We start from the raw sequence: 24,069 nt of genomic DNA, 5'->3' as shown, positions 1-24,069 counted from the left end.
GTATCGTGGATATTAGAATGATGAAGGAGACAATATAATATTAGATTGATCTTACTCCTGTAATTATTTTTGAAAAATATTTTATTATTTTTCTTATTTGTTATTTTGTGTAAAAATATAAGTTACAATATTTATTATATTTTAAAAAAATTATATAATTTATTTGTTATCAATATATTTTAGTCTTCAATTTTCATTCTAAAAAATTATTACTAAATTTTAAAATTTATGATGAATTTAGAATAGATTTAGATTTTAAGTTTTTTTGAATTTAGAATAGATATAAATATTTATTTCTTTTTTAAATTTAAATTTAAAGCAAAAAATATAAATTTACGATAGATTTAAAACAGATACAAATCTTAATTTTTATTATAAATATAAATCCAGAATAAAATAGATCAACCCATATTTACCTATGGCCATCCCTAGTCACCCTATCTATACTCCTACTAGAAGGCTCCCTGTCTTCCATTTCAAAGTTTGTTAGAGCAAAAAAAGGTGGTAGTGTGGAACCGAGGCAATTCTCTCTCTCAAATCTCAAGAAATATACCAAGTCACAAATTTAGGGTTAGGATTTCTGGGTTAGGAGTTCATAATTTCCATAATTGATCATTCTGTATTTTTGATTTTATTTACGATCATACCACACCATTCTTCGCCTTGTTTTCGCCGTCCGATCAACCCAATTTCTCCGCAATATGGTCCTGATTTCTTCCGGTGGCCAGAATTCAGTTATCAGGCTATCAATCCCTCTTCTCAATTCCTTTTCCTGTACAGATTCAACGCTCCGTTTGTTATTTTGTGAAAATTAGCTTTTTAAAAAACTACATCTCGATTTGTTGTTAATCACCCAATTGTGTATGTTTTTTTATTTGTTTTAATAGGCTTTTCTCGGTGGCGATTTCTGTAATTAATTTAGTGATTGTGTAGAGTTCGAGTTTGTATATTATGTATATTGAGGAATTGAAGGGAGCAGAGGAGGAGGCCGTGGTGAAGAACGGAGAAGAGGAGAGTTCAGAGTCTTGTGATCAAGACGACAGCGTTTCAGATGTCAGCGAAATTGGGAAAAGCTTTGTTGTTTCGGATGTGAAGAGGGTTTTAATTGGTGCAGGAGCTCGTGCACTGTTTTACCCGACCCTGCTTTATAATGTTGTTAGGAACAAGTTTCAGGCTGAGTTTCGGTGGTGGGACCGTGTTGATGAGGTATAAATTGCTTAAATGTGCTTGCTTTTGATGCTTGGCCTTGTGGGTGCATCAAATATGTTATGTATGAACTGATTTTGTTTGTTTGTGTGTGTGATGATATGATACTGGATATCTATGTGTATCTGCCATAGTGTATGTATTTTTTTTTTCATACATATAATTTATCTGGTTTTTTTTTTCCCCCTGTGACTTGGATGATTTATTTGCGGGTTCCCTTGTGATGTTGGGTGTAGTTGTTTTAATTCCAAGTGTTATGCTGTGTAGATATTAGTATTCATATGTTAGTGGTTTCCTTAGAAGATATCTGGACTGTGGCTTTTATTTTTAATATTTTTGAGGTAATCTTCTAGATATGTCTTTTATTTCATTTTCTTTTACCAGTTATGTCCCTGGAAGGCTGGAACCAAAGCTTGTAGGATTTTTCTGAAGTTTGTTTGGCCTAGTTTGAGTTTTTATTGTATGTTCCACTTGTGAAAATGGTTGTTTTATTATGGCAACCAACATCAATATCTAATACATTAATTTTCAGTTTTTGTTGCTGGGTGCGGTTCCATTTCCTACTGATGTTCCATGCTTAAAGGAGCTTGGTGTTGGTGGAGTGATCACACTGAATGAGCCATATGAGACTTTAGTCCCAACATCTCTATATCATGTGAGTGCGTCTATCTGCCTTTCTGTGTTCAGGACTTTTGTCCTACATACTAAGTCTGTATTATATGTAGCCCTATGAAGCTTTAGACCTGACTTCATTTTTCAAGTGATAGAATAATTTTTCTAAAGTGTTAAAAAGTGTGTGGGCCATCAAAGGAATGAGACTATGGTTGTGTTCTTAATTTTAATTTTATCATCTACAATGTTTTTGAACTCTTGCCAATTGATATTTTGTGTTTCTTACTAAATTTCTTGATCTCTTGTCTCATCACTCCATAAATGTTTGATTCTGTATTAAAATTTTGACAGGCCCACTGCATTGATCATTTAGTGATTCCTACACGAGATTACTGCTTTGCACCATCTTTGGGTGACATATGCCGAGCTGTAGACTTCATCTGTGGTAAGCGTTATATGCAATTTGATGGGATTTTTGAGTCTGAATTATGTTTTTCTTCATTGTCATTGCAGGATGGATATCTATGCATGTATAATATTTGGGTCGATTGTTTTGTGCCACTTCATGCAGCAGTATTAGTTAGGATTTTTTGAATGGCAAGTCAAAAGCTGAATTTTCAATTTGAGGGTTCCCTATATGATGATGTTCTCTCTGTTTGCTTTGGAATCTGCTTCACAGCGAATTATGCTTTTTGAAATTAATGTGCAATCTGCTTCACAGAGAATTATGCTTTTTGAAATTGAGGAATAAATATTTATTGGAGGAGTTTTATATTTTTGTTTTTAAGTTAGCAAATATATTCTTTTCTTAAAGCAATTACTTACCTTGATTTTCTTGTGTTGTCTTGAAGAAAATGCATTGAGTAGGCAAACGACATATGTTCACTGTAAAGCTGGCCGTGGACGCAGCACAACTGTTGTTATTTGTTACCTGGTCAGTGTTTCATTGAAAAAGAGCCTGAACTTATTGTTGGAGATTTCCCACCTTTTGAACCTTTGGTTCTTTGTAGGTGCATCACAAGCAGATGACACCTGATGCTGCTTATGATTATGTGAGGTCCATTCGGCCAAGGGTTCTTTTAGCCTCAGCCCAGTGGCAGGTAACTAGTAATAGTTGGCGATGGTTTAAACTGTCTTAATGGGTTCTCTTTATATGATATAAATTAATTAAAGAAGTTTATATTGTTGTATATGTATGTGAGACTTAGGGGTGGGCAAATCGGGTTTTGGTTTAGGTTGTTTGGGTTCCAACCCCTTTGGGTTTGGAGAATTCAACCCAAACGGTTTCAAATTTGTAACCTGAATCAAACTGAATTTAATTCTGTTCAATTCATAATTCCAAAAGTACAATCTAATTCCCCCCCACCCACCCCAAAAATAAAATGAGAAAGAACTACAAGTTAAAATCCCTCTGTATTATTTGGTTGTTTTCAACAGTCAATTGTCCTCAACAATAGCTAACTAAACTAATTATTACAGCCTTTGCCACAAAAGATCTCCCTATTATTATTCTTTCAAACACCCCATGACCAATTATAAAAACACTCATGAAAAGATTGACAATGTTGGCCAAGATCTGTGAGACAAAAATTGAGAGATGATGATGGTTGATATGAGTTAGATCATCCAAAGTGTTTAGCTGCTTCGTGACTTCAAGGACGGTGGAGGGAGATGCAGCTGCTTTGCAGAGGCAACAAGCTCAACGGTGGTGCAATGAATGGTGGAAAAATGGTTGTGGTTGAGTTTGGGAATAGGAGGTTGAGTTTGATATAAATGAGGGGATGAGTTTGAGTGAGAGAGAGAGATTGAACTTGAATGAATGAGGATTCACAAGCTGAGTTTGAGCGAGAGAGAGGAGTTTGAAGATAAATTAGGATTGAGATTAGGGGGATATCGAACTATAGATTGGGTTTCATTTTTGTTTTCTTTGGGAAAACCGATCAGGTTATTAATTCGGTCTGAACCGAATTTTAACCCGATCAGTTTCTAAGGGTGAAATTTTGGGTTTGGTTTGTGTTCGGGTTAAACCAAACTGAATACCCACCCTGAGACTGGATGGTCAAGATTTATATGTTCAAGCAGCCTGTGAGATGCTGCTGTATTGGTTTTGCTGTTAAATTGCTGTAATGTAATTTGATATCTTTTGATATTATATTTATTTCATATTTAGTTTTAGCTGCTCACGTTGGTGGTTGTGGCAGGCTGTTTTGGAGTACTACAATCTTAGGGTGAACATGGCTTGCTTATACGGTCACGTGGCTGATAAAGTCTTGAGAGCTCCACGTTCAACAACCTCCCAAGAGCTTGTGGCATTTGATGATAGCTCTGTAGTCATTGTAACAGAATCTGATCTTGATGGATATGATTCTAGTCTCATTTCCACTGATGATGGAGGTGAGATATGGGCGGATTTGAGTGTTGTCTACCGAGTTCGAGTTGCCGGTCAGGCAGCTCTGGGTAGAATCTCATGCCTGTGGCTTCGGTGCCGTGCCCAGCAGAAGATTCCAGGAAACAAATTGGGCAGGGTCAGTAGCTGCTCGATTAGCGCTGATCATATGGGAGGTATTAATGTGGACATTCATGTCTACTAAAAGTCCAATGAAGTGGTATATAATGTCGTTCCGCTAGTTTTTTACTATTATGTCCTATTTGTTTCCTTTTGGTTTATATGATGCAAATAATTTTTCAACTGTTTTTTCCCTCCTGTAAATTGAGTTAAAGGGAAAGAAGCACAAGGCATTTTGGGAAAAATATTTCTTTTCTGAATTATGGTTTTATTAGTTTCGTTTAGGATGTTAAAAAGAGTTGCAAATAGGATAGATTGCTGTAGTTCTGTCCTGAACCCAAATGTGGTCGCAGGCTGCCAATATGTTTAACGCAGCGCACACAACCAATTTTCTGATTATTTTTACATGCTAATCTTAAGCTGGCACTCAACCCGTCTCCATGTGAAAACAGATGGATCAGGATCAGAAGTTGGAAGGAATGAGTTTAAATGAGATACATATAGAACTTTTCGCATTGGATGCAACCCAAATTACAATTAACTAACGTCTTAAGACGAGTTTTACACACCAAGGAGTGCTAGATGGTAGGCCATCTTGGATCATCAATGAAACTAGCCATGCGTGGAGATGATCCCCATCAATGAGTGGAAGTAGTGTTTTTCATAGTAATATACTTTAGAAATGGTCATATCAATCTAAATTAATGGGCTTATCCTCTTGAGACTTCTAGTAGTTCGACGAAAAAGCTCTTCACGGAAGATGGCCATACATAGGATGATGATCCATCGAACACCAGTTCAGTGGACCCCTCTTCCTCGTTCGGTCCTTTTGTCTTCCTGCTTTCTATCACTCTGACCGATGCCTGATCCTTCAAATAAGGAATAATATGCTTCTTCATATCAGCTTTGGAGATTTTCAGATGACCTCCTGCCACACTGATGAAGTGAACCCTTCCAGCATCATCTAAGGTTTTAAGGCCGATCCAGTCTTCAGTATAAAGCTTTGTCTGCCGCAGAGAATTAACATAAAAGGATAACTAAGACCCTCCTCATACTTCACAACTAAACAAGAAGTTTTATGAAGCAAGTCGAGAATTGTGTTGAATACTGAGTCTCTCATATGGTATGGGAAAGCATTATCACTCACCTTTTGTGGAGGCAGAACTGGACTGAAGGCCCCATCTGGATAATATCCGAACCAGGCTGTTTCCTTGGGTATCAAAACCTTGTCATCCTTGAACTGTTGAAAGCAGAAAGATGTCAAGGAGTAAGGGATAAGCACAAGTTGAATAGATTAGAATTGTCCAGAAGTTGAATTTTTTCAATGAAGGGGATACAAGGCTATATTCTGAATCACCATTATAAGCACTAAGTTTTGCAAGCAGCTGAAGCGTTCCTTGTAAGTGGAGTTCCTCTTATCAGGGAGTTCGTTGTTAAGCTTTGGAAGGAACTTACATTTTTCCAAATACTTGGGGATGTCCTAGAAAGTAAGAGTAGATTCTGAACTTTAGAAGATAGAATATTCTAACCAAAACTAAATAATATTCCAAATAGCCACAATACAAGTCAACAGCTACATGTGGAAATATCAGAAATTGGAAATCATTAGGATAGAGATAACTTTCCTCTCCTGTTTCATTTCATGACTATACAGAATGCATCGAGTGAAAAAGATAAGCATTACAGCCACATTATCCAGTTTATCAAGATATTTACTTACATTTGGAAATTTAAGATATCCACTGGGAGCCAAATGATCCTGCAATTCCACATATCAAAGAAAAACATTGTAAAGCCTTCAGAGAGACATTGGAAAAGGAATGAAGATTGCCAATAAATTAGTTATAAGATCATAGTTACCCTAATAGGGTGACAAATTCAAAATGTTTCTAAACAATAGATACACTGGTGATGTTGGGTTGAAAGGAGCTCAGAATCAAGATGCATACTTGGACATAGTCACTGTAGACCTCTGCCTTGATTAGGTTGTTTGCAATTATGCAAAAGATACCAGACTGCAGAAGCATATGCGTAATATCAATTGGTGCTCAATATAAGACAAGAAAATTTTGTACATGACTGTTCCAATGAAGTGCACCATTTCTTCCAATCAAATTTAGTCTTACCAAGATTTTACACCTCTAATATATAATAAGTTATATCTCATTTCCATTCAAAATATAAATCATTTCAGTGAATTGAAGAGAAAGTCAAGGTATTACTTACACCACAAAGGGGCACAGAAGCAGTACCAGCATGAGGCCCTCCCAAGGAAACAAAGTTCTTAACCTATACAATCAATAAATGGCAGAATCATAATTTTTGTTCTATCTGCATAAGTAAAGAATAAAAAATTGCAAGAATGTTATGATCAGTTATGGATTAAACAGTAATATAACTAACACTGATACGTAGGTACTTTTTGATGCTTATGCATCGCGGTACAATGCAGTGATGAGTGAAAAACTTAAATTTGAAAAAGCAAAGGAACTTTGAGGAGAGTGAAGTAGCTTGAAAGTTAAAAGCCCAATTAAATTATTCCATTAACAAAACAGAGGCAACAGTTATGGTAAAAAGGATTTATCTATTTGAGTAGCCAAGAAATATCAATCTATACAAAATTCAAGTTATAGGAAACCCAAAAGCAGATAAGAGAGTCCTAGATATTAATAAAATCTGTAGAACAAACTTGAATTAAAACTGGCTCTTACCGGAGGTCCACCTTCGCAGAACTCTACAACACCTCGACCTATTAAGTTACCCTGTTACAAGGAAATGAAAACATTAAAGAAAAGCTGCAGCCGTATCTAGATTAAGAGAAAGAAAACTAGGTGTGTATAGAGACAGGAAAAAACAATAGAAAAATAATAGTATGGATGAGGGGCATTGTTCTTCATTATCAATAATTTAAGAGAAAGAAAACTAGGTGTGTATAGAGACATGAAAAAGCAATAGAAAAATAATAGTACGGATGAGGGGCATTGTTCTTCATTATCAATAATTTAATTATTTATTTCTTAATTTATTATCAGACAAGATCAAATGATCCTAATTTCCTTACAAACTAAAACTATACAACACAGCAATTTATAACACAAGAAAGGATCAAAACCCGGTTGACTCCCTTTTGATATTTATATAATTTTGATGCCACCAGATAAACAACCTCTAAGTTGCTGAGAGATATAAAATGAGCGGATCATGTTTGATGATTATGATGCATTAAAAGTATGCGATAAATTGAACAGCCACAATCCTGGTAAATTACCTGGGAGAGACCAACTATGTTGTAACCTTCACTCAGTTCTTTCATTTTCTTCACCTAAGGGTTATATTGCTTGTCAATGGCGGATAGAACCACTAAAGCAGGCCAGCAAAGTAACAAGAGGTGCTGAGAAAACTTCATTACCTTTTCACAAACAATTTCTGTCTGTAATTATGGAGCACAGATCAGAATCCAATCACAATCAGATAGTAGAAATAGTACATTCCAAAATGACAAGCATAGCAGCATTTATCATGATTTTACCTGTTCCTCCAGAGGCTTAAACCAGGAATCCCATGTCCCATCCCCAACTTCTCTGCAGTATTGAGAATGAAGTGAAGCAATAATGCACATATCGACAAGAGGTAACCATTTATACAACTACTCTCATAGCGGTCAAATCGAAGAACAAACAATTGACTACAACTGATTCAGTCTTGACTCAACTTAGATCTGACTAATTTAAAGAAAATTACAAGAAAAATTTAAGCAATGGTTTGTATTTGATTATTCGAGCACTCCAAAGAGATGTTTTGATATGCTCAAATGCACAATCAGTATGAATCAACTCTAATAAACATGATTAGGTTAGATTAATTAAAGAAACAAGCTAAAATGAGAGAGAATAGAAACATACATGCAATATCCTTTAGAACCTGAAAAACTGCTAAGATTTTCGGTGAACTGTTTCACTCCTTGATTGGAACACTGGTCTCCAATACCTGCCATAATTAAACATTATACCAAAAGCAAGAGACCCTCAAATTAGTTCTTTTCGTGAAATAAATCAAGTTAATAGCAAATCAGTTAGTTCATAAATCAAACCCATCAAATAAATGCCCCGATATGGTAGGGAGATTTATGAGACTAATTGATCATTTTGTCACCTACCTTATAAACAAGTATAGAAAAACCACAGTCTCCTTTAATTTTCACACAGGCATCATTTTTAACCAGTTCAAATTCAGCAAACCAATCAATGCACTCTGCAATCTTTTTCGTTCTTTCCAAGACAAACTTAAAGCACCACGTAATAGTTTGCAATACAAGGATCTGGGGGAAAAAAGGTAAAAAAAAAACACCTTCACCTAATCATGTGATATATCAGCAATAATAATAAAATTGGACCTTAATAAACCAATCAACACAAACTTTAAGTTTCACTATTTCACTGTTAAGCCTAATTAATCCACAACAAAAGGTTTAGCTTTAGCATCACTCACAAAAACCATTACTTTGAAAGCATTCTGCACCGACTGTTATAAATAAAAATAAAATGTTTATCAAGAACAAATTGCAACGCCGGTAGAGTTAAACAAAACAAATGAGATATGGAAATAGAAACAGATTCATCCAACGAAATTCAATCTTTCCAAAAAAAAAAAATTAGAGAAAAAATTACCATGGAGTACTATGAAGGGAATCGAACGAGAAACTGGAAAGAAAAACAAGAGCAAGACGGTAATGAAAGAAATGGGTACTGAGCGAAAAGCCATGAAAATGCTGATGCGATCAAAAGGTTCCTTTTTTTATTTTATTTTTTTCCCTCCTGGGGCTAATGATATCAACGGCAATAATAATAATAATTCCCACAACTTTTGAAGGAAAGTGTGTGCGAATGTGAATGCAAGAGAAAGAAATGGAGGCTTGCGATTGGTGAAGAAAAAGCTTAAAATACGGAGGGAGGAGTTGGATGAGTCACCATCCCTTCTTGCATTTAATTGTCATCTGTCTTCTTGCTGATTGCTCATCGAAGTCGCCAATCCAACATCACTGTCGTGGCGCGGGGGTGTTTTTGCTTCTCTGTGCTCACGTCCATGTGCCTTTGACGTCTGGTATTGACACATCAGTTAATATTATTTTGCTAAATTACTCTTCTCTACCCTTCTTTGTTATGCTTGATATATTGACTTGACTGGATGGACATGAAATTTCTATTCTTAACTAAGGTTTTTAATTCACAAATCCAAAAGACTAGAGGAATCCGTTTTAATACATGATAACGCCGAGAAAATAATTAGATTGGTTAAGAATCACCTTATTAAAAAAAAATCATATTAGTTTTCAAAAGAAATTGTTATCGTTGCTCCCGTGGTACAATTCTCAAGAAAATTTAAAATTAAAGAGATTGTTATCTTACATAATCACGTAAGATACATAATTTTTTCACAACCATTTGATGAAAATTCAACGGTTGTAAAAATATAAGATAATAAAATCATATTATTTCTACAATCGTTGAATTTTCATCCAACGGCTATAGAAGAATCATGTATCTTACATGATCATCAAATACCATATTGATTTTTCAAGAAAGATTTGGATTACAGTAATAAATGATCACATATATACTCTCACAAAAGAATATGAAGGAAATTTGAAGAAGTGATTCCTCACTTATTTAAGAAAAAAACAATGTCGATGTCATCAAGACAAGTAAGTACTACATAAACACTTTGAAAGGACCCCAAACAATACTATTAACAAATGCTCCAATCATCTGAAAAACACTACATATATCTCCAACACAAATGATTTATGTTTACTAGAAGAAAGAGTTGAGTAATATTCTGTACAAGGACACCTACACGCCAATTATTGCGTACAAATAAACCATACACTATGTCTTCTAAGAGGGGGGAAAAAATCACACTGTGTCATGATCATCATATTTATCGATCAATCCAATTCTCTTTCTATAATTATGTAAATTCGAGGCACCTATAAATTACAGAAAGAAATTTATCTATAATTAATATATATGACCGAATTTCTATGTTGTAAGTTATTATAAAATAAGTCTTCTCAAAAAAAAAAAGTTATTATAAAATAAGTGTTTATGTTGCAAGTTATGCATAATATAATGATAAAATTTAGAAAGAAAATGGAAATTTAAAAAGCAGAGGAAGTTTCAGGAATTTAAAACTGAAAGTGATTCTTATTAGTCACATTAAAGATTCAAATCAATGAATTGACTGGTGAAAAAAAATCTGAAATAAAATAGATGCTGTTCAGATTACAGGGGCAACCTTTGGAATTAAAATGGGCGTTATTAAAAGTATTGTGATTAATTTATAAATTTTTCTTTAATAGAGTATATTTAGAGAGAAAAATTATGGTACCACAATGGTACTATATTAAAATTGGATCCAATTATTAAATTCAATCTACAGTTGTCATTATATTTGAATCTAATAGATAGATCCAGTGTGGTATGGTTGGTACCATAGCTGAACCCATATTTAGAAGAGGGGTTTACGACGAGTTGAGAGGGGTGTCGGTAGTTCTCTCTTTGGTTAAGGAAGTTGATCCTTCTCTCATTGGACAGAGAAGTGGTTTAATTCTTCTCTAAATAAAATAAAAATTAAAAAAAAAAAGAAAGAAAAGATGTAAACACTCCCCCACATTCACCAATCACCAAGCCGCACCCCCCGGGGGGCCGCAGCCTTCTCCTTTTTTCTTCTTTCTTTCTTTCTTTCTTTCTTTCTTTCTTTCTTTTTTTAAGGAAATCTCATTTAATAATTATTATTCTATCTTCACATATTTCTTTTTTTTTTTAATATCCTTTTTGTTCTTTTATTAAACCACACACTGAGAGATCTCTTTTCCTGAAAAGATATTTGTTGCTTTGGGACCATTGTTGTTCCTTAACCATTCATTTCTCGCCATGTATGCATGCATGCAAATTATAACGATTGTTTGGGATGTACATATGATCAAGCAATGAATAGAAAAAGAACATTACTCTAAAATAATTTTTTATTTATACATACACATATGATCAACCAAGACCTTTCCTCCTTTTTTTTTTTTTTCCTTTATGCATAAATATAATTTTTTCCAACTGCTTTTAACCCAATAAAAATCCTAGTGATTTGGTATTTAAAAACTCAGTTAACAATCAAATACTATGTTGTTAAGTTCGTTCTCTTTTGTTCTCATCTTTGAGATAAAATTATAGCATTTTTAATCGAACCTCATCATCAGTGAAAGGCCTTTTATTCCAAAAAAGAAAATGATTCATTAAAGTTAGGTGTATTCATTTGATTAGTTTCTATTTTTGTTGGCTCCTCTAAAATGTAAATTTATGTAACTTTTTTGTTGCTGATAATGAATATTGCCACTCTTAAATTTCATGGGCAAAGAAGAGTTTGTCATTTAGCCAATAAAATTATTATTAGTCTTTACTAGATTTTGTTGCTTGCTTTTTCTCTTTTTTTTTTTTTCCTTGTTCAATGATGGAGTTAAAATAGATATATTAAATTTTCTTTTAACAAGACGGGGAAAAGCTTACTGGTAATTCCTATTAAGTAAAACTTAATATATATAAAATTTTGTTTAAAATAAAAAATAAAAAGTATATAGGTGACATGGCCTAGCTGTGATGATTACCAAACGCCGTAGCAGTCCCCCGAACGGGGCTTAAGTTTCACCAGCAAGCAGCAATACAGCTTTTGCCGGTATATATAAAATATTTGTCATTATCTTAGATATGGATTTGAAATATGCCATTTACAATCATACAGAGAAGCAAGATTAAAAATACATTTTAATTTCTACCATGCATTTCCTAGAAAACGCGGCACAATTTTGCTACAAACAAAATTCTGCACTAGACACTCACTAGTATATATAGGCCAAAACGTCGAACAAAGCTGAAAAGATGGCGCCATAAGAAATGATGTGAAAAAAAGAAGCCATTAAAATTTTCATTGACTTTTCCTCTCAGCTTTCACCAGGATCTTTAGCATCAGTCATTGGATTTCTGATTATCACAAATTTTTTCAATGCCTTGCCCTCACAGCAAACCTGCTTAAGGAAAAAAAAAAATATTATTATTATTATTATATGCTTGTCTATTAGCCCAACAATTGAGGATCACTGTTTTCTTCTTGATCGTTTACCGTATACTGGCACCTGAGGTGTTGTTACAGTACTAACCATAATCAAAGATTATTTTATTATTATTATTATTAGGATTATTATTATTATTATTATTATTAACTATCACTTCATATGACAGATATTACAGCAGTAGCAAAGTAAGAAACGAGGATTTCCAACGAAAATTTATGTGTTAGAAAATGCAATGATGAGAATTTTACCTCCATCCTGTGCTATGTTGAGAAATTGTGCCTCAGGCAGGAAGCTTGTCTTGCCTCCTTTGGCTTCGCATTCTTCACATCGAGCCGAGTCCCAAGTCAATCCAAGTCCAAAACTATTGTCAGAGATGTAAGGACTGTACGCAAATGGAATTGCCAATGTTTTCACTGCCCTACAAGAAGACGGCACCGGCACAGCCGATGAATATTTCACGGTATAAATGTGATGCCTGGAGCCACTCAAGCACGGCACTTCAGCAAAAGAAGGAGGAAGCCTAGCTGAACAATTGAGGAACGTGTAGTTCTTCACAACATAGTAGTAGCGGAAGCGCGAAAGAGAGAGATTGAGATTAAGAAAGACTCCATGGACACAGTTCCCGGGGTCAATAAGATCCAGCTTTTTGGTTTTATAAGAGATTGATTTTACGATCAAATTGCCATAAGATGGAAGGTGTATCATGGTAGTGTTTTCTTTGCAAACAAGCTCAAAACCAGCGGAACCACAGCGTTGGGATTGCTGGCCTTTTACCCAGAAAGGAAAGTGGATATCGGGTGTGTTGTGGCCGCATCTTACTGTTGGGCAATTCTCTGATGAAGCATGTGTTTTGACATGTATGGAAGTTGCAAATAGAATGAAGAAGAGAAGAGCAGCCATCACTGAAATCGCAGGCAGAGCTAATGATGCTTGGTTAAGTTACTGGTTCAGTGTTAGTGGTTGGCTTGAGTTTTCCTCGGTCAATGTTAATGCAAGAAGATGGAGCCGCCTTCAAGTAAACGGTGGATTCTCTTCTTCTTCTTCTTCTTCTTCTTTTTTCTCTTTTTCGCTTTACTCTTTGCCCTTTTGCTGGAGAAGACCACGTGGAAATCTCGACTTGACTTGAAGGAAATGGGTGCCTTACAAGTTACGGCAAACTTTGGTATTCAAGATATAATTTTTTGGGCTTTAAAATTCAGTTAGTCGTAGTTACAGTCTTACAGAGGTTTTGATTGGGACTCAAACCAAACAACACCATTGACATGTCATTTCGTGGGTGTAATGTATTTGAAATTTCCCCGTCTTGTTTATCTTTTTAAATTTCTGTGAGAAACCAAGCCAACCTATTGTCATCTCCTGCTTGGCTGTCTCTGTTTTTTCCCTTTCAAATGATTCATATGTGGGGCTCATGATTTCCACGAGTCTTTCAATCCCCAACGCCAACTGTATTGCTGTCTCTTTAAATGAATTAAAAACTTACAAGTCTTTCACATCTGCTCCTAGGCTAACAGGAAATTTCCCAGCGGAAGCTAATCCTAATAGAAGCGGAAATAGTAATGATTTACAGCATATGAAAAAACATATTCCTATTGGATTTGAATCTTTAGCAGAACCCATGGCATAAAAAGGGTTACACAGTGAGATATGCAAATCTCTGCTGATTGATGATATTTCTAGGCTGAATGCTAAACATAATGATACATAAGGAGAAACACAGGCGCAGTGAAAAAGTATTGGCAAGATAACTACAGTTCTAGGAAAGAAGTACGGGTGAGCTCAAATTAAAGTGAGACAACAGGTCCATTGACACAGGTGAGATTTCTATGATACAATTACAAACAACAACAGGAAGATCCAAGCCATAAAAGGGAATATATGGGAAGAAAAAGAATCACATTGCTTCCTTTGTTCGCCTCACTGGTTTTTCTTTTAGAAAAGAACCATCACTATTTGGTGCAGTCAGCAGATGATGAACTGCCGCCTCTTCTTCTTCACTCTCTGCTGTTATAGAAGATGTGGGAGATTCCAATATATCATCATCTGCATTGCAAGTACAATTGAAATTAGTTAAAACATGAAAAGTACATAATATATTCTTTAAAACAAGTCTTTTGAGGCTGCTCACTTATAATTAACACATGAATCGGATCTCTCCAGCCAAGGATATAGCGCGGATAGACCCAGATCTCTAGGTACTACTTTGCCAAAAGATAAATCAAGTTTTATGGTCATCATCCTGGATTAAACTATAGAGCAGATCCCACAGTAATGCACTTATACACACAATCAATTTCACAGCCCATGCAGAAAGATTCATCATTCTAAGGACCCAGAGAATGATGTAAAACACAAATCCTAACAAATCTATGGTCCTTGCAGCAAATGTCACTAGCCACCAAAATCATTAACAACCAGAAAGTTCAAGAAGTGTCGACTACCCAAAACAAGTAAGGTCGTTAAATCATTGTGCTTAAAAATTGTATCAGTCTCACAGCAAATTCGACAAAGAAATTGAACAAAATTCCCATCATAATAACTGGAACCGCTATACCCAAAAGCTTAGGCATATAGGTAAGGTCCAATGTTAAGATTAAGCTCGAAGATTACTATTAAGTCTCCCCCCCCTCTTTTTCCACACCACACCATCCTTTCCCCTCTCTTTTTTAGGGGATTGGGGTGGAGAGCAGTTAATTTTTCCCTTCAGTGTCGTAACAAAAAGTACACTGTAATTTAGGCTAAGATGCTTTACCTTCTAGGAAATTGGGCTTTTATGAAAAAAGACAATTGAGAAATCGACCTAAAAAACTAAAAGCGTTGAGCCTCAGAAACATTGTTATCAGAATAAACGTACCAGAATATGTGGGACGATCAGGAAGATGTGCAACTGCTGTGATCTGAATACTCTCTGGCAGCAGACAATTGCAGAATGAACCTGATTTAAACAACTCTTGGGTGAGATGAGGAGAATCCAATCACATGCAAGCCGAAACTTACAAATATGCAAAGGGACATAAAATTAGCCACAGTACTACCAACACTGTTCCAAATACCCAAATGATGATGAGAATACTTGTCCATAGAATGTGCCCTCAATTAGATCAGAGATACTTTTTGACATTTTATTGAACATAGAACTAGGTTACACTACATATCTTAAAATATGTTATCAGGCCTATGAACTACCTTGTGAACTCCAAGGCTGCTTCTCAGGTAGCATGAATACACAGGGAGAGAACTTTTTCTTACCTAATCGAGCCATCCGATTAACCCATCCTGGAATACACTTTCCAGTTAGCTGCATACAGACTTCTTCTGTAAAATGGTTACAATTCTTGGCAATCAAATGATAAGTGTCCCCATGATATTTTCCAGAAAGGTGTTCCATGAAGGAGCGAAATTCTGCACGAGACAGGTTGGTGGTACCCAGCAACACTGACCGTCTGAAGATGAAGCCAGGACAACTTTTCGGTTCAACTTCAAAAACTCCACTGGTACGGTACTCATGAGCACCAAAGCCATATTCCAAACCATGAGCTGATCAAAAAACCAATATATAATGTATTAAATTTATCATAAGTATTACATTACGAAAACGGAGAAAAATTAGCATACAACAGCATGCGGTGTAGATTAACCCAACCTAGTAGTTAAGATAGCATCTGCAGACTCTCGTCTATAATGATTAGAAGAGAGACGCAAAATTAGCATATATTTTATCCTATTTTGTTTACATTATATCTGAATTCAATATCAATTTGAAACACCTTCAGACTACCAATATGGTTTTAACATATACAGAACCTAGTGATTGAAGTTTCTCAATTGGATTTTGAAAAGGTCAGGGTAGGACAACTATCTAGACCTGGACTCCTCCAGGATATACTCAATGGCTAACAAATCATTGAAGATGGCCCCTTGTCATAATTTCCTTTTGTGATAAGAAACATAGCCCTCACTAATATTTGACACCTCAAATGGCCCTTAAACTGAAGAGGAGAGGAAACTTTTGCAGGGAAAAATAAACTTGGACCCCTCACCGTCCTCGGTAAGTTTTTCCCTTGAATAATGACAGTAACAAGTGATCATGCACCAGGAAGATGAAATAAAAACGGTTAAAAGATTTCTGCTCTTTACCAAAAGCCCTGAATGGAATAAAAGTGAAAACGTAAAACAATGCAATCAAAACAAAATTTTGAAATGAAAAAGGAGGCTAAACTAGATATCACGTAGCTCAGCTTCAATAGAATTGCGTAAGTGATGGGTTTTTTTGACTCCAGGGAATAAAAACAAGAATTGATCATATTGTTGTATTCTACTTCTACCATGCACGACCACAAATACAACATTAGGCCACAAATCCAATACTGAATAGTTCTCAGTCAGCCTCCTCTATGAAACCTTTCCCTTCTTAACATCCAGACTTTCCGAGTATCATTTATTTCCCTCTCTTACACATATTTAGAAAGGTAGAACACTAGTAATCCATAATACCATCATGGGGAGCAAATTCTTCTTGTAATTAATAGATCCTATGCATGGTAAGCCCCTACAGACTAATGAATTTGATAATTTATGTATGTCCATTCTTGTACTTTGATTTTTTTATTTTTTTTTCCAACCATGTGCTTAGTGTCAGCTCTTAAACCAAATGGACAATCTACTTGGGTTGTCTTCATTCCAAACACACTTCTCTATTCCATTGCAATCATCATAAACTCCTATTCCAACAAAAATCATAACAACAACCATGAGCTCATCTTAATCATCTTACTAAAGAATCCAAAACTTGAGAATTTGTAGCAACATGCCTTTGAAAATCATAGATTATGTTCTCAAACTCATCGACGATACTTTGATAACCTAATTTATAGAAATTCCTTGAATCATGCAATTCAACCAAATTTTTTTTTAAAAAAAAAATCCAAACTTATCCACAACTTATAAGCCAAAACTGCTACTGTGAATGAAGAAACTGCATTTTTCAAATATGTACCAAAAAGAAATTGCTACTGCACAATGCTAAAAGCATAAAACTTTTGTACCTTCGATACCCGAATGGAATATCCCGAGCCCAAACCAGTAAAGGTAGTTGTTCAGTGGTGTAAGATCATAGACATTGAGATACAACAATGCATGATTGCTCCCTCTGCTATTCTGCTCCTTTGTCAGACTAAAGCTTGAGCTTGATGAGAAGAACCGCATTGTATTCAGAAACCACTCCCCCAAATGGTTTAATTCTAAATCAGCAGCTCATCATCATACATCAAACTACGATTGCAACAACAAAAGAGAAACGAAGTGAAATCAATGATGAATTCTACGTTATCATAACAGCAGGAATTCAGTCTAGACTCTAGAACTTGTACATGCGAAATCCCACTGCACAAGAAAACTTAACAGGGGAAAGGGAAAGAAAAAAAATTGAATTATGGGTTTCAATGTGTGTCTATGAAAGAATCGAAATTCTCATTGGACATCTAATTAAATTTTAAAAAAATCATAAAATAATTCACATTAGTTCAACAAGAGTAATTACTATAAACTGAAACTGAACCGCTATGCTGTTGAGGAAACTAAACAAAATACAAAGAAGAGAACATTTTGAGACAAGTGGTCTATGATTTGCGTTCAAATGGACTCAAAACATAATGTCCCCCCGAAGTTTTCTCAGGAACCAAACAGAGAAACAACCAAGAAACACAACACAATCATAATGGATTAAAACATATAAAACAAGATTAACAATAATCATCTGTGCAGGCGTGTGCGCCGACCTGCTAATAATTTTTTTCGCAAATTTAGTCGTGTATACGATAAAAAGAGAGCTTACGAGAGATCAAATTGAGCTGTGATCGGAGAAAGAGAGAGAGAGAGAGAGAGAGAGAGAGCGAGGATAGTGCTTAAGCTTCTGAGTTCTGATGGTTTTAGAAAGCGAGAGAAGAGAGAGGGGAAAAATTATTTGGTCGCCTTTTTTATGTAACGTTACCGTATGAAATTAATAATAATGGTAAAAATAAGCCTTTTTGATAGCTTTTTTTTTTTTTTTCTTTTTTTTGGGTCCTCCTCTTATTTTTATAATGTTTTATCAGTCGAAAATTTTTTGTTACTGCTTTACTTCTAGTCTACTGCTGCGGTACTACACCCATCATTTCCACTTTAGACCCGTGGGTTATTTATTGATTAATTAAACAAATGGTTAATTTGTGCAGTTAGTCAGTTACCATAATTCCTGTTGCATAGAATACCCATAATCAAGAAATTAACAATTCGCCAGAAATGATTTTAAAATGCACATTCTAAAAGGCACTTTTTGCAGTCCATTTGGCATGCGGCGGCCGGTGCTCAACTTTCGACGACTTCATTTTTCCTTGATTACAGCTCTCAATTTGTGGGATAAAATAAACATCATGAACAGAATTGAGAAAGCAACATTTCATCAGAACGTTTCGGAGACTATAGAGAATGATTAAACATTTAATTTCTTTTTTTTGGGTGAAAGCACCAAGTCTTGGTCACAATTATTGGCAATTTGGCAGTTATTAGATTAGTGGGAGGGAATATAATAAACCTGACAATCATGTTCCGAGCTACATATGGCTGACACTCAGAATTATGTGAGAATCTGAAAGCAGAAAATCTGGCTCATGGTGGATGTAATGTCCACTTATTAATATCTATTTACTAAATTACCTATCCCCGGCAGATAATATATAAATATTTTTCAATTTTTGTGTCCCTTCATTGGGCCAAAACTTAATCAGACAGGATCAATTGATATTTGAATGATCTCTTTCAAGTCAAGCCAACTGTTGAATAACCTACCCTTTCTGCTATGTATGATCATTCCATGACAAAACTACAAAAAGGGGAAAACAAAAAGTCACTCTTAATTTATTAATATTCTAAATTTACTGATAAAAGATAAATATCTACCTTCAAAGTTTTGGGACCTCCATGAGGACCTTGATTTTTTCTCAGACAACAAATATAATACCCATTGAATTAGCTTGTTTTGGAGATGGAAAATATGACCACTTTTAATAATATTAGAAGAGAAAGCAAAGGGCCACCGTGACTGGACCACCAGGACCACAATTTTTGGAGGAACGTAATGAAACGTGTGACCCACGCTAAATAACTACATTTGTGAACACGTAGCCCGCCAATTTTTGCAGGAACATTTCTCGCACGGTGTTTGTCCTTGGTCTGTCTGTGGGCTCTCACCAATGGCGTAATTAACAAAAGGCTATGGCTGTATTGGAGCTGATTTAAGGTTGAGCACGAATCACAGCCACACACGTAAAGTGATAAATAATAAAAAACTCATTATAATTTTAATCGTGTGGTTATAAAAGGGTATTTTACCTTAAAGCAGTTCCAAAATAGCCGGACCCTTAAAAAAAAGACGCTGAGCCAGCCAAAGTTATGTCCCTGGGCTCTGAAAAATATGTGAATACACGACAAGCAGAATGCGGTGGCACAAATGGAAGGTACATAACCCAGATTCTGTACATTAATTAGACAATATATTCACATAGCAAAGTTGTTTGCAATTACAAGTTACATATCAAAGCCATTCTGCAGAAAAATGGCGGCATTAACTGATGAGCGTGAGAGAAATCAGGCATATAAGACAATGCGGGCATTAATTCTAGTTGCTTGAATTGAATGGCTTCAAGTTCAATTGCCTATACAGTTGGTGTCTTGTGTGTCAGAGTCATTGTAATACAGAGAAGATGTCTGACCATCAAATGCTGAGACCAGTTGATGAGGATACAATCCGCAGTAGCGTTTCCTCAGCCGGGCAATGCATATATCTATTACTTTCTTGAACATACAGTCTCCTTGGATTAGTGGTTGCTTTACAAACTCCATGAAGGGCATCCACTACACCATCAGCAATTAGTAAGTTAAAAAAAATTAAAAATTCTTCTGATGAAGTTATGAGAAAATGATTAGATCAGATTCTATGTATTACCTTGGCCCCCTTAATTTCAAGATCATCAACCTTGATTTCAGTTGATAGGGGCTTTAGCATGCAGATAAAGAACAAATCTGACTTTTGGAAAGCAACATTATGAGCATGCCTGAAATTGAAATTCCAGATATACAGTACATCAGATACAAGAGCCTTGAAAGCATTTTGTTGCATAATTTGGGAGTATAAAAAGTATTTTAGGGTCATTACCTGAATGCTATAACTTCAACAAACTCCGTATCAACCTGAGAAATAAAACAAATGCACATTTTTTTAAAATCAATGCCATTGGTAGGTAAGCTTAGGAACAACATAACAAGTGCAAATTTCTTACACCAGTTTCTTCCTTGACTTCTCTTACAGCTCCCTTAAAAATTTCTTCTGACTGATATACCAAAAATTGTTACTAGTTAAAACAAAATTTATCAAATGAAAGCCATTCTTGATGTGAAGATCCAAACTCGAACATGTACCTCATCAATGAAGCCAGTTGGCAATTTCCAAAGACCAGCAAATGCTGGATTGCAGTATTTCTCTTGTACAACTAGAACCTGTCACGACGATCATTATAGAAAGTTTGTATCAAGACTATATCCATAGCTAATAACCTTCTACTTCTATTGCAAATACATAAATTTTCAGGTATAAAATGGCTCTTTAGACATAATAACTATTAGGCCCCCAAACAGCAAAAGCAATCCTATCATCGTTGTGTTCTTTTTCCTAAAATTGGAAACTCAAGCAGCTATACCTCATTGTTGTCGTTGATGACAAATCCCCCAACTCCAACTTGATGAGTAGCGTTACCAGGAAGCACGCAAGGCCCATCAGGAATCCAATATGTTAACATCAGATACTCTGGTTCAGCATGGTGGTACTTGAACCCTTCCTGTAGTCAAAAGTACTCAGCTTAAATAAAGTGACTCAAAAAGTGAATTGGACACAGAAAGAAAGTCTTCTTAAGTATCTAGAAATCACCTTCACAGCAATTGGAACAAGCTCTGCATTTTCCAGCGGCAACTTGAGCCAAATTCCCTTCTTATTCTGTAAGGTAACAACATATACAGTGCGTACACATCATCAACTAAACAGCAAAAATCACAATTCATTAAATAAATTTACCATCCTCCTCCAATGAATAAGAGAGAAACGAAGGATTGAAGCGAAGGCGTCGGGATCAGAGGGCAATCTCTTTGGGTCAACCACAACACCATCATATTCATCATCGAAGAAATCAAGCACTCTCAGGTTCCTGGAAAAAATGCTTGAACCTGCCCCATTTACTTCATTAATCCGATACACATAATCGTCTTTCACAATATTTTTTTGGTCACTTGAACCAATACCTATCTTACACAAATATGAATTTTCCGAAACCCTTGGAAACACCCCTGAACACAAAAATGAATTAAAAAGAATACAGTAGAATAGAACAGACTCAAACAATAACACAAGCTTGCAACATTACAATTACCTCTGCAAGAACAAAGCTGGGGCGAGAATCTGATACTAACCCCGTGCCTGAAGCTTGAAGATGTTGTTCCTCCGTTTTGAAATATCGAAGAAGCTGACACAGACTTGGAGCCAAGCAATTTCAACTCCATTAATGACAGTAGCATAAACTCAACTACCGTAAGCCAAATTTGTTACTAATCAGTGAAATCAACGTCTTAATATATAATAAGTGTATCCCAGATAACTGTACACAGGACTCGTCCAAAAATTTCTGATTTTGATTCCTTGACATTTTGGAATTAACAGACATCATACAAGAAAAGGCATAAGATACATCGTCATTGGGATTTCGGAGCTAACTAAAACTTGCATGACAAAGTGAGAAAACTAAAATAATTCAAATAGAACAGAACAAATACGTGAAAGTGGACAGGACCAATAACAATTGCTGCCCATAAGAGCCATGCTTAAGCTTAGGCTATTATCCGCGTAATCAAGATTAATGTTGGTGGGCATCTGGCATAATATCATAACATGTGGTGTGAAATGGGCTGCTGTTTATACGATTATGACGTACAATAAAAGTAAAAGTATCACGTGCTCAAAAAAATATATTTATTATTGATTTTCAGTAGAGTGATTAGTGCATGTATAATAAAATTTCAGTAGATACCGATAAAGTGTTGGCTCCACTGGTAATGGAGTCCCCTTAAGTGATTTGACTGGGTTTGTTCCTCAGTTCGAGTCGCAGGGAAGTCGCCTTTGTTGGGCGAACCTGTACCTCTCGGTTCGAGCAGGGACTTCTAATCTAGGTTGTGGTACGGAATTAAAGATGTCTTCCACAATTGGAGCCCTTCCCAAAATAACTCGTGGTAAAAAAAAAAAAAAATTTCAGTAGATGATAGTTTGTAACGCAGTAGTGTGATACTATTTAGAACATTTTTATAATTTATAATAATCACATTTAGTTTTTTTTTTTTTATTTTGAGTTGTTTTCTTACTTAATTTTATAATCTTTGAGTTTTTTTGTATAATACTATTTATAACAATAACCATTTGAGGAGAAAAAAAAAAAGAGAGAATTCTTTTGAAAATTTGATAGCGGTGTATAATAATAAATGGCAAATTTTTCTTGAATCGAATTAGCAGGAGCGCGTTTGCACACGTACTGCATAACGCGATTGGTAAAAGCGGAATAGCTGATTGATTGGAAATTGCGTGGACAGCATTTGTAGCACGTGATTTCAGATCACCTGCCGAGGCCTTCGGGGGAATTGCCGCCGGTTTGGTGGTTGGTTCAGCGAAGTGGGGTGATTGCGCACCACTGGGACCATAATAGTATCTTGCTGCGGCCAATAGATATAATATCATAATTTTTTTTTTTTAAAGATTCTATTATAACAAAATTAGTAATTCATTTGGATGAAGTAATGCTACGCTTTATTCATAATGATCGGAATAAAAATATTAAAATAATATTTTGAAATTCTAAAAAGCCTAATATTATTTATTTATTGGACATGATGATTCCATAGGAGTCACGTATATAAATATAAATTATATTTCTTATCTTATATGGATAATATATAAATATATTTTTAATATTTATTCTGCCTAATAATTCAATGGATTTGATTCTGTGATTGAAAAATTAGTGAAACACACGTCAGACAAGGAGTGCAAACCACATGATGGATGTTGGATAAGGCCCCTAACTAACAAAGCATTATACAATTTGTAAGCCCCCCCAAAAGGGGACTAATAAGTCCTCCCTAAAATAAAATTTGGGTGAAGTTAGACATTTTGTAAAATATCATTAGAACTTTAATTCTATAGTACGTATCAGTAATTGAAAAAAAAAAAAATTCTTAAGCAAATAATATGTGTTTCCATGCTTTAGATAATTATGTGTTTTGTTCTAGGCAATTTTAAACTCTTTTTTTTAAAAAAAAAATTAATCAGTCTAATTAATTTAACATGGACTCAATATATTTTCCAAAAAAAAAAGGACTCATTAACTTTTATCGTTGATTAATTATTCTGCAATGGAATTGAAGTACCACAAAATGTTAATTATATAAGGAAATAATAGTATATATTAATATATTTTTAAGATGCAACCTTTGATTCTTGAGTAAGGGAAAGTTTAGTAATATTGTAACTTTTGAAGTAATTGTTGTTAACTGTACC

At 35.1% G+C, this 24,069-nt stretch overlaps 5 protein-coding genes across 8 annotated transcripts; 1 reads left to right on the top strand and 4 right to left on the bottom strand.

Annotated features, from left to right (window-relative positions):
• Window positions 1-404: 404 nt before the first annotated feature.
• On the top strand, window positions 405-4,620 carry LOC18048191 (putative dual specificity protein phosphatase DSP8). Its single transcript, XM_006440182.2, has 7 exons — window positions 405-774; window positions 888-1,206; window positions 1,739-1,861; window positions 2,170-2,263; window positions 2,670-2,752; window positions 2,829-2,918; window positions 4,020-4,620. Exons 2-7 carry the CDS (start codon window positions 952-954, stop codon window positions 4,407-4,409), a joined length of 1,035 nt encoding a protein of 344 aa, XP_006440245.1. The 5' UTR covers window positions 405-774; window positions 888-951; the 3' UTR covers window positions 4,410-4,620.
• Window positions 4,621-4,807: 187 nt separating this feature from the next.
• LOC18048190 (palmitoyl-protein thioesterase 1) lies at window positions 4,808-9,368 on the bottom strand. Its single transcript, XM_006440178.2, has 12 exons — window positions 8,992-9,368; window positions 8,227-8,311; window positions 7,854-7,905; window positions 7,734-7,754; window positions 7,593-7,646; window positions 7,036-7,086; window positions 6,551-6,613; window positions 6,274-6,339; window positions 6,045-6,083; window positions 5,682-5,804; window positions 5,472-5,564; window positions 4,808-5,331 (listed from the first exon to the last, which is right to left on the bottom strand). Exons 1-12 carry the CDS (start codon window positions 9,083-9,085, stop codon window positions 5,035-5,037), a joined length of 1,038 nt encoding a protein of 345 aa, XP_006440241.1. The 5' UTR covers window positions 9,086-9,368; the 3' UTR covers window positions 4,808-5,034.
• Window positions 9,369-11,973: 2,605 nt separating this feature from the next.
• On the bottom strand, window positions 11,974-13,591 carry LOC18048189 (RING-H2 finger protein ATL22). Of its 2 annotated transcripts, none has more exons than XM_024189209.1 (2): window positions 12,695-13,591; window positions 11,974-12,401 (listed from the first exon to the last, which is right to left on the bottom strand). In XM_024189209.1, exons 1-2 carry the CDS (start codon window positions 13,344-13,346, stop codon window positions 12,388-12,390), a joined length of 666 nt encoding a protein of 221 aa, XP_024044977.1. In that variant the 5' UTR covers window positions 13,347-13,591; the 3' UTR covers window positions 11,974-12,387. The 2 variants fall into 2 exon arrangements, with proteins under 2 accessions (XP_024044977.1, XP_006440239.1); XM_006440176.2 differs by having other exon boundaries at window positions 11,974-12,398.
• Window positions 13,592-14,089: 498 nt separating this feature from the next.
• On the bottom strand, window positions 14,090-18,441 carry LOC18049970 (deSI-like protein At4g17486). 2 transcript variants are annotated; one of them, XM_006440175.2, is made up of 5 exons: window positions 18,277-18,436; window positions 17,489-17,714; window positions 15,693-15,980; window positions 15,298-15,378; window positions 14,090-14,486 (listed from the first exon to the last, which is right to left on the bottom strand). In XM_006440175.2, exons 2-5 carry the CDS (start codon window positions 17,646-17,648, stop codon window positions 14,338-14,340), a joined length of 678 nt encoding a protein of 225 aa, XP_006440238.1. In that variant the 5' UTR covers window positions 17,649-17,714; window positions 18,277-18,436; the 3' UTR covers window positions 14,090-14,337. The 2 variants fall into 2 exon arrangements, with proteins under 2 accessions (XP_006440238.1, XP_024045493.1); XM_024189725.1 differs by lacking the exon at window positions 14,090-14,486 and adding an exon at window positions 14,529-14,641 and having other exon boundaries at window positions 18,277-18,441.
• Window positions 18,442-19,935: 1,494 nt separating this feature from the next.
• Window positions 19,936-22,371, bottom strand: LOC18049969 (nudix hydrolase 8). Of its 2 annotated transcripts, none has more exons than XM_006440174.2 (9): window positions 21,899-22,371; window positions 21,547-21,815; window positions 21,403-21,468; window positions 21,176-21,313; window positions 20,898-20,975; window positions 20,759-20,809; window positions 20,635-20,669; window positions 20,425-20,533; window positions 19,936-20,333 (listed from the first exon to the last, which is right to left on the bottom strand). In XM_006440174.2, exons 1-9 carry the CDS (start codon window positions 22,041-22,043, stop codon window positions 20,127-20,129), a joined length of 1,098 nt encoding a protein of 365 aa, XP_006440237.1. In that variant the 5' UTR covers window positions 22,044-22,371; the 3' UTR covers window positions 19,936-20,126. The 2 variants fall into 2 exon arrangements, with proteins under 2 accessions (XP_006440237.1, XP_024043086.1); XM_024187318.1 differs by having other exon boundaries at window positions 21,547-21,695.
• Between the last annotated feature and the right edge of the window lie 1,698 nt (window positions 22,372-24,069).

Source organism: Citrus clementina, unplaced genomic scaffold (assembly GCF_000493195.1).
Source record: "Citrus clementina cultivar Clemenules unplaced genomic scaffold, Citrus_clementina_v1.0 scaffold_3, whole genome shotgun sequence".
Taxonomy (NCBI): domain Eukaryota; kingdom Viridiplantae; phylum Streptophyta; class Magnoliopsida; order Sapindales; family Rutaceae; genus Citrus; species Citrus x clementina.
Note: the sequence above shows the minus strand (reverse complement) of the source record. Positions and strands in the feature narration are given on the sequence as shown.